Genomic DNA, 13,611 nt, shown 5'->3' with positions numbered 1-13,611 from the left:
ATGCTGAAGAAGGCTGATTCTCTGCAAGGTCCAGACACCACTCTGACTACCAAACAGCAACATTTACAAACAGAAAAAAAAACCTCCAAGAAATAGAATCAGCCCCAGAGAAGTGAAACAGCACCATTTAAGTTCAGGATAGATCTTCTTATAAACAAACTGGGGTAAGAGGGTCAGGCTACCTGAGGCAGACCCGACTGGGCTGCGTTAGCAGTGCTAGCCCAATGCATGAGGAATGGGAGCCAAGAACCCCCCAGAGCATTCCCCCACCAGCAGAAATTAGCCTCTCTGTCCAGACAGAGAGCTGCTGCTTAAATTTTACCCTCCTTCAGTGTCTGTTGCTACAGCTTGAGGCTTAAGGAGGAGGGCAGTGCGGGTGGGAAAGCAGCACTCATCTAAAGAAAGAGCTGCTGCCCATTCCTCATGCGTCCGTGTCCTTCACGGTCACCGTGTATCACAGACTCTACAACAGAGGCAGCTCCAACACAGATTAAACGCAAATAAACTGTAAGTATCCCAGCTTCCAGCTCCCCAGAAACCCAAGTTGGCCAACCTTATATGCAGAAGGGGTCTGTTCCCACCCGGATACACAGATAACCCTCTAGCACTGCTCTTATTAAAGAAACAAGCCAGAAATAAGCATTAGCCATTGCTTAGAAGAAACCACTTGAGCTCCAGACTACGACAGGAGTCTGGTGAGGAAAGCGAGCCTCCCGGCTACCACAGCCCCAGGGAATTGCACACTTGGGAGAGGAAAAGATCATAACATGCGTTTCCAGAAAAGTTGGAGGAGGATTCAACAAGAGCAAAGAATTCCCTGAGGAAAGCTTCACTTCCTAGTATAAGTTTTAATATTTATTTAGTACAGGCCCGGTGAAGAGAACTGGGAAATAAGGCAAAGGCAAATTATCCTCCAGAGCCCAAGTGAACATCTCATACACACAGACCATGCAAAGCAGCAGCTGTGCTCCTCCCTGGAGTCGCATCCCACGTCTTCCCCATCTGCAGGAGCACAGCCTACTGCTTATAAGTCCAGAAGGAATCGATTGACTTTGTTCAGGTATTCCGACTTCAAGTAATCTCCCAGCTCATCCTTCGTGACCCACAGGTAATCTTTCTTCGGCTCTGGCTGGGACAGATCGTCGCTTTGGAGGAAGGCTTTGAAGAAGAATACTTTGGCTCCTACGTTATCCTCAGTCCTGATGGCCCTGGGGAATTTATACTTGTAAACCCCATGTGGCGCATTCCCCAGGATTTTGGCTTGAATGTCATCTCCTGCAAGACCCCAGCAACACAAAAGAAAGAAAACAGAAAACAAGACATAAGAATGCAGAGCAACAGTAACCGCTCTCCTGCGGTAACAGAAAAACAGAGTAAGCCACTCCTTGTATCTGATTCAGACCAACTGTTCCTTCTTAGCAGAAATATTGGCAATTGTCAGCATTTTCTCATGAAAAAAACAACTTTTCCTGGAGTCTAGCAGGTGGAGTGAGAGTGTTTTAGCAACCCACACCGAAAAGCAGGGACACATGGATTTGCTATCTCCCATCTGCCACAAAAGCTGCTACAGGACGACCAGAGAAGGCATAAACCTGGAGCAAGCCTAGACTGTTCAGGGGGTGTCTGGTGATGCTCCAACATCAGACCACGAGGGCCAGTCTCGCCACCACAGTTGCTGGCAGCCGGAGATCCCAACTCAGAGTCTGCCAGCCCAGTCAGCCCCACACACGCTGCACTCACTCTGCAACAGTACACAGTTACAGAGCCGATTACCCATCATCAAGGCTCTTGCCAGAAAGCCCACCCCATTGAGCTCCATCCTTCTGCCATAAAATGCCTTTTCCCAGCAGGTGGGAGGGGATTTCGTTACAGCAGATGGCAAATATCCCTCAGATAGGGCACAGGAAGAAAACAACTGGGACAAAGGGGAGGGAGGACCAGGCACACAGTAAACTACACACCTAAAAACGTAGCCATGGCTCGCTCAGCTGTGTTTCGCAGCGTCTCTCCAGGCTGCCATTCCACTTGAGGCAGGAGCCAGAGCTCCTGGTTACCAATTTTCTGTTTCACCAGAAGCATCAGGTTACTGTCCAGCTTCCTGTTCAACGATGTTCGATTGTTGCTTTTATCAGCATCTGCCAAAAACCAACACATGCTCGAAAAACAAAGTCTCCTGGCAGCACTGCCCTGCTCCCCTTGATTCATCAACCCTCTGCATCTAACACCCTTCCAGCAATAACACACAAACATGGACACATAGAACATGACAGAAATCTAGACAGAAATGTTCTCAGTGTATCTGGAAGCCAGTGCAGGATCCAACTGGAATCCACTGCTAGACTGCACTCCACCTGTTTCATTTCCAAAGGGAATTTACAGCAATCAGCCTGGATCTCCAGTTTGACAAAAATCAACAAGAATGCTAGGTGAGCTCAGGAACCAAGCATCCCGAGGTTTCTCATCAGGAAACAACATCCATTTTCACCGCTTTGCTCCAATAAGGTCATGCAAACACGCACTTTGCAGCATGAAAACAATGATTCCCTTAACAGCCAGTTAATTCCTCATGCACTAATGGTGCTGCTAAGGAATCAAGACCCTCCATAAAATAAAAAAGACTCAGCAAATGTCTCCTCTCCACTGAATTGCACTCAGCTGTGTTTGGCAGATGATCAGAGCATTCTCACCCGCCACAAACTCCAGCCTGTACCTGTTATGCGTGGAGCAGCTTTGAATCGCAGTAACTTCTGTTCCCACTTCTCCTCCAGGTCTTGAGCCATGATGACTGTTTTACCGGGCGCATCATCATCATCGTACATGCTTTCCTTCCTCCTCCTGAGCTGCTCCTCCTCCTGCAGCTTACGGATTTCATGATCCGAATAGTGGCTTTTCTCCAGCTCTATCTAGAAATGAATACAGAGAACCATTAAGGCACCAACGCGACAGGTTGGACTTAGCAAGGAGAATTAAGTTATTTCTACCTGAGTGAACACAAGATGATGGGAATTTCCCTGAGTTGGAACAGGCCTTCCCTGCCTCAATCTGGGACACCAACAGCATTGAGGAAGGCCATGGGAGCACTACCAAGACCCATGATACCTGGTGCAGGCCACAAATCACACACAGGGAGCAACACCACCTAAAATGTCCCCAGCCTGTCACCCCCGGGGCCGGTAGACGCGGCCAGTCCCCGGTAGCGCCTCAGGCGCTACCGGGGACTGGCCGCGGCTACCGGACCCACAGGGTGCCCTCCCCTCTAGGCCTGAGGAGACCATTCTCTTGTCAGCGCCCTCCCTCTATACCTGCCCCATGAGGGCCGCCATCTCTTCCTCCTCCTTCTGCAGAGGCTGCGTGATGCGGGGAAGCCTCAAGAGGCACAAAGCCCCGAAGAGCCGCCACGGCCGAGGGGCGGCAGCGGTACAAAACCATCGCCCCCAACCCGCCGCCGGCTGCCTGGGCGCCGCCATGTTGTTGCCGCGCCGCGCCGCCCAGCATGCACCGCGGGGGCGGGAAGGGCCGGGCCGCCGCCGTTCCTCCTCGTTCCCGTCGTGCCTTGCGGCGACCTCTGGCGGGCGCGCGCTACGGGAGCCGCCATGAGCGCGGTCGCCTGGCAACGGCTGCTCGGAGCGGCCTGGGGGTGAGCGGCGGGGTCAGGAACTGGGCCGCACCGAGGGGAGGGACGATACCGAGCCGGTTCACCCCCTCTCCATCCCTCTCCGTATTAGCGGCAGGCCGCGCTGGGGCCCCCTTCCCTCCCCGTCATGGCGGGAGGGCCTGCAGGGCCCGGCCTTGCGGGCCTGGGGCTCGCCCGCCCCGGGGGGAGACCCTGGTGTCCTCCTCCTCACCGTTTCTTTTCTTCAGGGGTCGTGCTGCCGCCCTGTGCCGTGGCCTGTTTACCACCCCCACGAGGCTGCAGGAGCTTGCGAAGGAGGCGGAGAAGCAGAGCGCGACCGACCTGAGGTGAGATACGGCCAGGCCGCGCCGGGAGGGCTCTGCCAATTGCCTCTTGCTGGGAGGTTTTCTCGCCTTCCGTGGTGTTTCAGCCGAAGAAGGAAAGGAAGTGACTTGACTCAATCACAAACGCAGCTTGTGTCTTCCAGAGACTCGATCCCTTCTTTCTTTCCCAATATGAAATAAAACTTTGCAAAGTTTAAAGAGTGAGTGCCTGATAACTCTCGTTTTGCTCCGCAGCCCTTTAATCCTGCAGAGGAGCTCCATGAGATGGGATGGAAAGGTCTATGAAGAGATCCCAATAGCTCACATCAAAGCTACGTACAACAAGTAAGCAAATCAGCTGCTCTATTCCTGCTCTCATGCAAAAATGAAAGCATATAACATACCCGGGCTTTGGCCAGTCATCATCTTGATCAAAAGGCACAAAGGAAAAAAGCCAGGCGAGTGATGTCCATGGCTAGGAAGATAATAATACTGAATCCAAACCTTGGTGCTGTTCAGAAAGCGTAACTGCTTATAGTGTATTTAACAGCAATAAGATTGCTATTACACGTTTTGACTACATTCTGATGTGAATAATTGGATGCTGACGGCTTTAATGGCAGGTTACTTCCTCAGTTCCAGCACTGTTGCTGTACAGCTGTTGAAAGAAGTGTCATATTCTCCATGAGAGATTGTTGTGTTTCATTAGTGATCTCTAGTGTGATATTTTACAGTTTGTTAAAGCTCTCTCAAGTTCTAGAAATGTTTTGTACATTTTTTTTTAATAAGCAGAAGAAGTAAAATACAGTGAGAGGTGTGTCTGAAAGGGCTAAGCAGTATCTGAGGAATAGCTGGATAAAGTATACCTTATCCAGAAAGGTTTTGCCACCTCGGTGACCAAAAGGTCACTGCTGGGAGGTCTCTGCAGCGGGTTTGTGTAAGTGGGATACCTCGAAAGGGAGTGCTGAGTTAGGGTGGCTTGGAGAAGGGAGACAGGAGCTGTGCCAGTAAGGTGAGCAAGAAGAAACTGGAGAATAAAGCTTCGTTTCAGCTTGCTTCTTTCTCCTGCCCCTCTCTTCCTGTAGCACCCACATCCAAGTGGTCAGCTTTGACAACAGGCCGTTTGCCCGCACGTCCTGTGGCACAGAGGGCTTCCAAAATGCCAAGAAGGGAACTGCCATCGCGGCGCAGACTGCAGCCATGGCAGCAGCAGTGGTGAGTCCGTGCTGATGCTTCCTGCCCTCCCAGAGGGCCTTGCTCAAGGGGAGCAGCAGCCCCGAGCTCTGTTCCTCAGTGCTCGAGCAGCACGCTGCTGTCTGCTGACAGCCTCCCTACCTTCATCTGACGCCGCGCATCTTCATGCAAAGTGTGTTTTAAAAGGCAGTTAGAAATGCCCAGAGGGTAAACTCGGCTGTGCAGGTTGTGATTGGGAAACATGACTTGGAGCGTATCCTTTTCTAGCTCCAGTTTGCAGAGCTCCCTTTTTTTCTAAGTGAACATCTTTCAGCCATTTTGGAAATCTCGTCCCTGAATCAGCAGCAGTTCAATTTCCGCACTGTAGGGGACTGAGAAGTGGCTGTAATTACTGGCTGAATGTTTTATATTTGCTCTCTGCCACAGGAGAATTGAGCTGCTGCCAGCAGTTCCAGTCAGAGAAGGTGATGTCCTTGCACGTGTAGTTTCCAGCTGCATACGGTTTACTGTAATAGTTCCTAAAAAATCATGTGGGTGTCCAGGTGGCAGGAGAAGATGAGGCTGGCTGTGTCACGGTCCTCATTACAGCAGAATGAGGCAAGGTTAAACTGAAAACCCTTATCTTAAATTAGGCAGAACTCGCTTCAGCCTTTCATGTCAGAGGTGTTTGATGCTGCTGCTGGCCAACAGCTTATTGTGGTTGGCTCAGAGGAATAGAAGAACATCTTCACTATTTATCTGTGCTCATCAGAGCCTCGTAATAGCTGCATAGCTGTGCTTGGACAGATTTATTCCATCACTGTTAAAGTTGTTAGTACATTAATTGCACCCGAACACGGATAGTGAGAGGCCCAGCAGAGCTCCATCCACTTGGTGGCAGCACGGCTATGCTTTACAGCAGGTGTTTTTCAGTTTCAATTTGCAGGCCCCTAGAATTTTTGCACTGAAGGTGTGGACTCCTGCACAGCAAACACAAAGCTCGCCTGCTTTTCTCATTTACCCTCCAGAAGGAATCCACTGATCACAGGAGAGAAGTCGCTGCATTCGAGAAGGGAAAACAGCTTTGAGTTAGTCCTTGTTAGTCCCTTGCCAGTTCAGTCACGTATCCATGGATATGTCATTTTCTGCCCTGGCTTTAGGTCACGGATAGTTTGATGTTAAAGCTTTCTCTGTACACAGAGTTGACAGCTGAGCACAGAAGTTTTCTTGAAACTGCCACGGCTGTATCCAGGCCTCCTTTTCTCCTTCTGTCTTTGGGCAATAATCCCCATATTCGTCTTCTGTATCCATTACTACCTACTCTTTATTTTTACTTAAAAACTATGATAGTGGGTCAAAAGGGAATGAAAGACTCCAGGAGAGCAAGAGCAGCATTAATAATACCAAAGAGAACACTAACCAGTTTGTTCTTTTCACAGAAAGCACGAGGGAAAGGTGTATTACACGTACGAGTCATGGTGAAAGGACTGGGACCAGGACGCAAAGTAGGTGTCAGAGTTTCTTTTCATATTTTTCTTTCTCAGGCATCATCCAGGTTTTGTAATTTCAGGCTGGTCTCCTGACTCCATCTATTAACTTGGTATTTGTGAAGGTGATGTAAAGAATTCATCACTCAAGCGCCTGGCGATAAAATTTTAGAATAATTAAAATTTTAGAGTCATTTCACTATAGAGACAGAGTAAAAGCTGTTATTTGGGACTTCTTCCAACTAAAGTGGGAAAACTGATGGGAACTCTTGTGAAAAGACTGGAGCAGATAGGTTTAAACTGGATTTTCTGATATGAATTACTTACTTTTAAGATAATTACAAGGAAGAACCATTGGAAGAACTTGATTTTTGGATGGGGGACCAAACCCTTTTCCTCTAAGATTTTTCCTTTCTCTGCTGTTCAGTGTGTTGATAACAGCGTGTCATCTGCTGTCTCGTTCTTGCAGGCTGCCATCAAGGGTTTGACTATGGGGGGTCTGGAGATCATCTCCATCACTGACAACACCCCGGTTCCGCACAACGGCTGCCGCCCACGGAAAGCCAGACGGATGTGAGGGGAGAACGGAAGACACACTGCATTCAACATCAGTTCAAGCAACAGGGACTGGGTTGAACGTTGCTCCTGGGACAGATTCTGGAAATCCACCCTCCCTGGAAATGCTTTCTAAGGGAAGCTTGAAGAAGACAGACCATCCTGGGCCTTAAAAGCCCGGGTGGTAGAAGCTGGTGGTAAAAGCAGGAATACGTGTGCTCCCTTAGTGGGAAGCCTCTTGTGTACAAAGTTTGCTGATTAAAATGTTGGGTCTTTTGACAGCCGTTCCCGCTGTGTTCCCAGAAGTATTCTGGATTATTATTGCCTCTCGACTGCTCTCTTCCTCTTAGCACTGTATGTGGCTGTGGTCTAGCCCTCGGTGCTATTATTGCCCTCGTTAGGTGGAAGGGGAGCTTGAGGTCTGTACCGAAACAGATCTCCTTCCAGTCCTCTGTAGTAAACAACTGCACGGGGATCACGTCATCTTCCTTCCCTCTTTCTCTCACCGCACACATTTAGGAACAGGGTGTGAGGTAACTCTTCCCCTTCCCCCTGCCTTGCAGAGCTCAGAGCTCCGTGCGAGAGGCAGCTCTCCCTCTTCTCACTGCACGGAGCGCTGTAGCCTGGATCCATCATTGCCCAAGATCTCTTGTGGTGCTTTGTTTCGCCCAGGCTGTAGCTGGCCGGCCGGTGCTATTGGCAAGTGGAAAATGCCAGTCCTTCTAAAGGGGCTGGGATCTTGCCAGCTTTGATGCTCACCATCTCTTTGGTCCCACAAACTGGATTTTCTGAGGTCCTGGGTAAAGCAAGCAGGGGATTAGTAGGGCTGAGGAACAACGAAATGCTGCCGAGATTTAAAACGCTTAAGTCCTGAACTGTACCTCTGTATATCCACAGGCAGTGTGAGCTTGTCATGGGTCTGGGATGTATTATTGCTGTCCTAGCTCCGTTCAGAGAGAATTTCAGCCAAGCAAATATGTCTGAGGCTCTGGGGCATTAACCAGGGAAGGTAACAGCAGTGACTACAGGACGGATTCCCTGGATGGCAGAGGCACACCGCCCGGCAAAGGGCAGCTCCTCGGAATACGGAGCAGCCCTGGCTGTACACGGCATCCAGCCAGCAAATATTTCACTTGTAAACAGTGTGCTTTGGTGCAGCCAGCAGTTCTATCACCAGCCCAGAATCTTCCTTTCTATTATTTCTCTTTCTGTCGTTCCTCCTTAGTTTCTTAAATTGTGTAATTAACTATTCCTCTTTAGAGAAAGGGTACCATGGCAACAAGGCAGTGAACCTCCTTCATGGGGCTGAATGGCAGACGGCAGGTTTTGAAAGAAATCAGTCTGCTGAGGAGAGCCTGTTGAGTTGCATTTGACAGAAGAGAAGAAAACAAGACTGGGATGAATCCCCTTGCCTTACTCCAGCTGTCTCAATTCGAAGAGAGGGTAGGTTATCCTAAAGGGAAGCTCCTTGAGCTGTCACGGTTTTGACAGCGAGGAAGAGAGGCTCTTCCATAGGTGTTTGACACGCTACAAGAGCTTCCCCCTCGCTCCAGAAATATGGCTGAGCTTCTAGTGACTTCATAGTCCTCTTTTTATGGAGGAGATACCAGGTCAGCTATAAACTGCCAAAATTAATGCTCCGAGTACCTGGGCAGCTGGCCGGGGAAGTGTGTGTGAATGCTGGTGTGCCTCACAGCCAGGCTGGGCTGGTTTCCACACCAGTAGCAACCAGTCCTGAGACAGGAGGAGCACTGGTCGGCGCTGGCAAGGCTGGTCAGCGATGCACTGCCTAACAGAGCAGGAAAACCAACCTCTGCCACTCTCCACCACAAGCTGCTCCTCGCCTCAGTGCAGCACAAGAGCCCACGTCAGATAAAGATGAGAGAACAAATTGAAAAATAAGATTGGGAAGAGATTTGCAGTCCTTCCGAAATTCAGGGAAGAGTAGGTGGATGACTCGAGAGTCAGAAAGCAACAAGAATAAATCTATGTCTTACCCAGACTTAGCATCAAGGCTGTGCCCTTTGTAAAGGCCACTCCTTAGCACTCTTGGTTTCTGAGGATTTGGGAACACTTCATGAAGTCCAGCAATACACCACCAGAGTTTAGACAGTAGGAAGTTTTATCTGCCTTCCCTAGTTCTGGTACCCATCCCTAGTTCTTCCTCCAACAGATATTTATGCAGCACTCTCTGAGCTGGACAGAAGAGGCTGACACTTTCCTCCACAGTTCAGTGGCTGGATCTGTAGAGTACCACGAACATTTCTCTTCCAAACCCCCAGCTCTGCGTACCCTCCCTGCGCTCCCCGGCACAGCGCTTCAGCCTGCACGGCTTTTTGTTGAAGTCACATTTTTCCACCCACCTTCTCTCCTGCCTGGATGGAGCAGCCCCAAAGCCACGTCCTACCTAAACCCCTGGTGTGAGCTGTTTGTCCTGCAGCGCATCCCAGGCCTCTGGGGCAGCCGTCAGTGAAGTGAGGAGCAAAAGCAGCCTCTCCCACCTCATGCAGGGGGCTCATCACTCCTTCCTGCACACGCTGCCCACTGAAAGAGGTCTTACAACTCTGTTGTTGTTCATCTTGCAGGGAATTAATAGACACCGATAGCACTTAATGATTTCCTTACCCTTCAGATGAAACTATTAATTAAGGGCCTGGTTTTAGTCAGCCACTGGTGTTTACCGGTTCTAATTGCTTTTCTTGGCACCTGGGTGGAATACTGTTTTCTGCTGGCTCACATTCCTCCTGAGCAGCAATTACTTCACTTCTCAGTAGCGAGGCCACCACATTAGCACCCTCATTAGGGTCACATCCTCTCCCCTTTGGGCTTCCCCATTGCTTTGGGGCATTTTTCTCTCCACTCCCTCCAAACTTTTGACTCCCTGCTCTCAAAGAAGCCTTTTTCTTTTCTTCCTGGAAACAAGCTCAGAAGCTGCTGCTGACCACAAAGGTTTATCATGGTTCAACCTTGGTCTTTCAAATACCACCTGGATCTTTCTCCATCACACAGGGGGTGAAACACAAACAGACTTACAGCTAAAATTCTGCCTCAGGTCTGTTTTACCCTTAATGAGTGCTGTACCACCTTGGGGAGTTAGTCTAACCTAGTTACCCTTCCCTTGGACACGGGTGGCACCTGGTGGCTTGGAAAAATGCCCCCCAGCCTTCTCCCAAATAGTATATTATTCTGCAAAGAGGAATTATTTCCCTATCCCCAGCGACAAGGACTTTCTACCTAGAGAAGCAGCTTTATCTGCTGAATTGGTGATTTACTATTTCTTATGTGAGCATCTCGGCAACGAGAGTCAGGCAGCCAATTTCGATCCCTTTGTGAGATTCAATTAAACCATTAATTAAGTGATGTCAGTGTCCTTTAACAGCTGACTGTGTACAGAAGCAAGCAAGGAGAAGGGGACAGACCCTGCAGCGCTAATAAACGGTAGCAGCAGGGGTGGTTCACCGCAGCCTGGCTGCAGCTGTTGGGGACATCTGCGCAGGTTTTGCCGGCTTTCCCTCTGGAGTGGGAATACCTGGCTCGAGATGTGCACAAAGCGGGTCAGCGAGTAGGTGTTTATAACCCTAAATCACCCCTGGGGAGCTTTTGAGAAGTAACAGTTCAAGTCAGGTTATGTTTTTGCACTCAGACTTGGGCGGATAATCACGGTGCTGCTTTCATCCGTCCCTGCCTGGCCCCTCTTCCCCTCCCCAGCTGCCCCTTCAACCTCAGCCCGTGACCTCTCAGACCAAAACGAGATCAAGGACCCTCAGATTGTTTTTGTGCTTTTCCAATGTTCTCCTCTCTCCTCAAGAGGCATTAAATGGGTACTCAACGGCAAAGGGAACTGCTCAGAGGTTTTACTAATGAACTGCCTAATGGCATCCAAGTTCCCGCGCTGATGGTGAAGTGGGGCTGCAGGGTCCTCTCAGGGATGTGCAGAAGGGAGCCAAGCCTCGACACTATCCCCTTTTTTTTTTTGAAACCACTCACGCCTCCCCTGCTGTGGTCCCCAAGCTCCCTCTGCGCTAGTGCCACATGGCAGGGTCCTTTCCTTTCTCTGGAGCTCACAGCTCTCTTCCTACGCCCGCATCCACTGAGAGACAGAGGCTGTGCACAGATCTGGGACCTGCACCCAAACCTCTCAGCAGCTACAGAGCCCTACCAGTTCTGACTTGGGACAGCTGCTCCCAACAGCAGCTTCACAGCTTGTTTTTCCAGAGAAAAGAGACAGAAGGGAGAAAGGGTTGGGTGCAAGAGGCTGAATTCCAAGCGAGGATGCAGGGAATGAAAAGGTGGGTCAGGAAAGGGAGAAAACATGGAGGGAAAAATGCAAGAAGCGAAAATACAACATTAAAAAACCCCTTTCCTAAGGCTAAAATCTCCCATCTGGTGGTCCAAGAGCCAGCACGGATTAGGAGAAGGATGCAGGAAAAGGTTCTCATGCAGCAGCTCTGCTTCAGGATCGGGCTAGATCCACTCCCTGTTGCTGTTCTCCTAGCCAGACCTCCACATCAGAAGCACTGGGTGGCTTTGCTCAGCAGCTCTCCCCACCAGCATGACCAGCTCTTTGGGGCTTTCACTTCACCATTTTACAGAAGGCACAAAGACCATCCCAAAGCTGTATTTAGAAACTGCTCCAAAGCCTCTTCAAGCAGCAATGAGTGTGCTCAAAACCCTCCTTTCCCTTCCGAGCTGGCTCTGAAATCCCTCCTCTGTGCTTCACCACTTAATGATTCATTTTGCAAAGCCAAATTCTAAGCCAGAGTGGCTGGGGTTGATGTCCACTGCATCTCCCGGCCACATCACTAAAGACTCCAGCTTTTGGCCCTTTCTCCCTCTGCCTGCTCCTCTGTGCAGAACCAGACCAGGATTCCCACCGCACCCAAGACTCCAGGTAACAAATAAAACTCAGGGCCCCAGGCAGGAGAAAGACACATATTTCATCCCTCAGCCGCTCATCTCCAGCCCCTTCAGCAGGTCCCAAGATGAGGTGAAGAAACACAGCTCTCACCTCTTCCTGCACCAGCCTGCAGGCAAACAACTCACTCTCCTAATTGCCCACCATGGCTCTCACGCAGCCCCTTGCCAAGACCTAGAAGCTGCCTTTCATTTTGCTCCTGCCAAATCCACAGAAGTAAATTATCAATTTCCTGAGCTGCCAGGGTCAAACCGGCCAAGGAATGCAAATGACTTCAGATGGGCCAACCCTCTGGGCTTCTCTGTAATGCCGACAGCCGGGAAGCAGCCTGCTCCAGCGCTGGGAGATGCTCTGAAACAATCTGCCCTTGGACATGGTTGTAAAACCAGCTCTGTTGACCGACATCCCTGCAAGAGCAGCAGTGCAGCTGGCTGGGAAGATCCCCTTCCTCGTGATCCTGCAGCCAAGAGCGGCAACGCTCTCACCAAAGGGCCAGTGTGAAACTGGACAAACCCTGCTGGGTCTCCAGCAGCCACACGGCAGGGCTGCTGTCCCCAGACCTTATCGGAGCCAGCGGGTCAGCGCCGACATCTCCTTCAAATCTGAGCCTTCTCCGGGGAAGACGCTGACGTGGGCAGAGCCACTGCCTCGGGGGGATAAAGGGGGAGAAGGCAGGAGGAGGAGAGATTAACTCAGACTTTGCTGCCCGAAGCCAGAGGGGCTGCACTGCACAATCGCGCTGTCAACACGACATTTGTCCGCCCTATGTTACAGGAGACCTTGTTTGGCTGCCCCTTCTCCCTTACAGAGGGGGATTTTGCTGGCATTAAGGACTCAGCGCGCAGGGCTGAAGCAGTGACCTAGCTACGCTGCCACAGGTATCAGCACAGCTAATCTGGACATAACCCTGACCTCGGGGACCAGCCCCCAAAAATAGGGCAGCAGCAACGACGACCATCCTTCACAGCTGGAGATGCGATGGGGGCGATGCTGGAGTTTCGGAGGGGTGTCCCACTGTGGGGACAGCGCCGATGCTGCAAGATCCCATGGGATGTGGGTTCAGCCCAATGGAGGAGGCCAGTGCTCCTCATCGTTTGAACTGTTTCCCTCCCGAATACAGGTTGCTGGGCGCAGCAAGGCCGTTTCCATGCGGATGGCTGTTTCTCCCCGTTGCCATGGCGACGGCGCTGGGCGCCAGCAGGCCGGAGGCGGGAGGGCGAGGACCGTATCTCCCCAGCGCTTGCCAAGGGCAGCGGGTACATCTAATCCGGCATCGCTCCATTTTACGCCTTTGAGGAGCACCAAGGAGCTATCAAATGACCAGCCTGGCAGCAGCGAGCAGGCGGTTGGAGGGATGCGGTGCCGCCTGCTGCTGTTATTAACACCCCAAAATCATGTCTATCTGCAGTCATCTAGCTCTGGTGGGGCCTCCCTGCTGGCCACCCGGCTCCCACCCCCCCAGACCTCCTCACACAGCCAAGCCAGCCAGTCCCATGGCTGCCTTCCAGCAGGGCTCAGGCCTGGGGTCGGATGCCAACACCACCA

General features: G+C 51.0%; 2 protein-coding genes across 2 annotated transcripts; one reads left to right on the top strand and one right to left on the bottom strand.

Annotated features, from left to right (window-relative positions):
• Nucleotides 1-828: 828 nt before the first annotated feature.
• MRPL46 (mitochondrial ribosomal protein L46) lies at nt 829-3,481 on the bottom strand. Its single transcript, XM_014944761.1, has 4 exons — nt 3,303-3,481; nt 2,711-2,903; nt 1,962-2,135; nt 829-1,275 (listed from the first exon to the last, which is right to left on the bottom strand). The coding sequence occupies exons 1-4, from the start codon at nt 3,465-3,467 to the stop codon at nt 1,025-1,027; spliced, it is 783 nt and encodes a 260-aa protein (XP_014800247.1). The 5' UTR covers nt 3,468-3,481; the 3' UTR covers nt 829-1,024.
• A 32-nt stretch (nt 3,482-3,513) lies between these two features.
• Nucleotides 3,514-7,438, top strand: MRPS11 (mitochondrial ribosomal protein S11). Its single transcript, XM_014944762.1, has 6 exons — nt 3,514-3,637; nt 3,862-3,960; nt 4,192-4,281; nt 5,022-5,151; nt 6,549-6,614; nt 7,066-7,438. Exons 1-6 carry the CDS (start codon nt 3,594-3,596, stop codon nt 7,171-7,173), a joined length of 537 nt encoding a protein of 178 aa, XP_014800248.1. The 5' UTR covers nt 3,514-3,593; the 3' UTR covers nt 7,174-7,438.
• The last annotated feature ends 6,173 nt before the right edge of the window (nt 7,439-13,611 follow it).

The sequence above is a fragment of the Calidris pugnax genome, unplaced genomic scaffold, assembly GCF_001431845.1.
Source record: "Calidris pugnax isolate Ruff unplaced genomic scaffold, ASM143184v1 scaffold70, whole genome shotgun sequence".
NCBI lineage: Eukaryota > Metazoa > Chordata > Aves > Charadriiformes > Scolopacidae > Calidris > Calidris pugnax.
Note: the sequence above shows the minus strand (reverse complement) of the source record. Positions and strands in the feature narration are given on the sequence as shown.

Coding starts and splice junctions, on each gene's coding strand:
- MRPL46 (XM_014944761.1), bottom strand. CDS start 3,467: ATGGCGGCGCCCAGGCAGCCGGCGGCGGGTTGGGGGCGATGGTTTTGT. Junction 2,904..3,302: donor TGGCGGCCCTCATGGGGCAG/GTATAGAGGGAG, acceptor ATTCATTTCTAG/ATAGAGCTGGAGAAAAGCCA. Junction 2,136..2,710: donor AGCTGCTCCACGCATAACAG/GTACAGGCTGGA, acceptor GGTTTTTGGCAG/ATGCTGATAAAAGCAACAAT.
- MRPS11 (XM_014944762.1), top strand. CDS start 3,594: ATGAGCGCGGTCGCCTGGCAACGGCTGCTCGGAGCGGCCTGGGG. Junction 3,638..3,861: donor CTGCTCGGAGCGGCCTGGGG/GTGAGCGGCGGG, acceptor TCTTTTCTTCAG/GGGTCGTGCTGCCGCCCTGT. Junction 5,152..6,548: donor CAGCCATGGCAGCAGCAGTG/GTGAGTCCGTGC, acceptor TTCTTTTCACAG/AAAGCACGAGGGAAAGGTGT.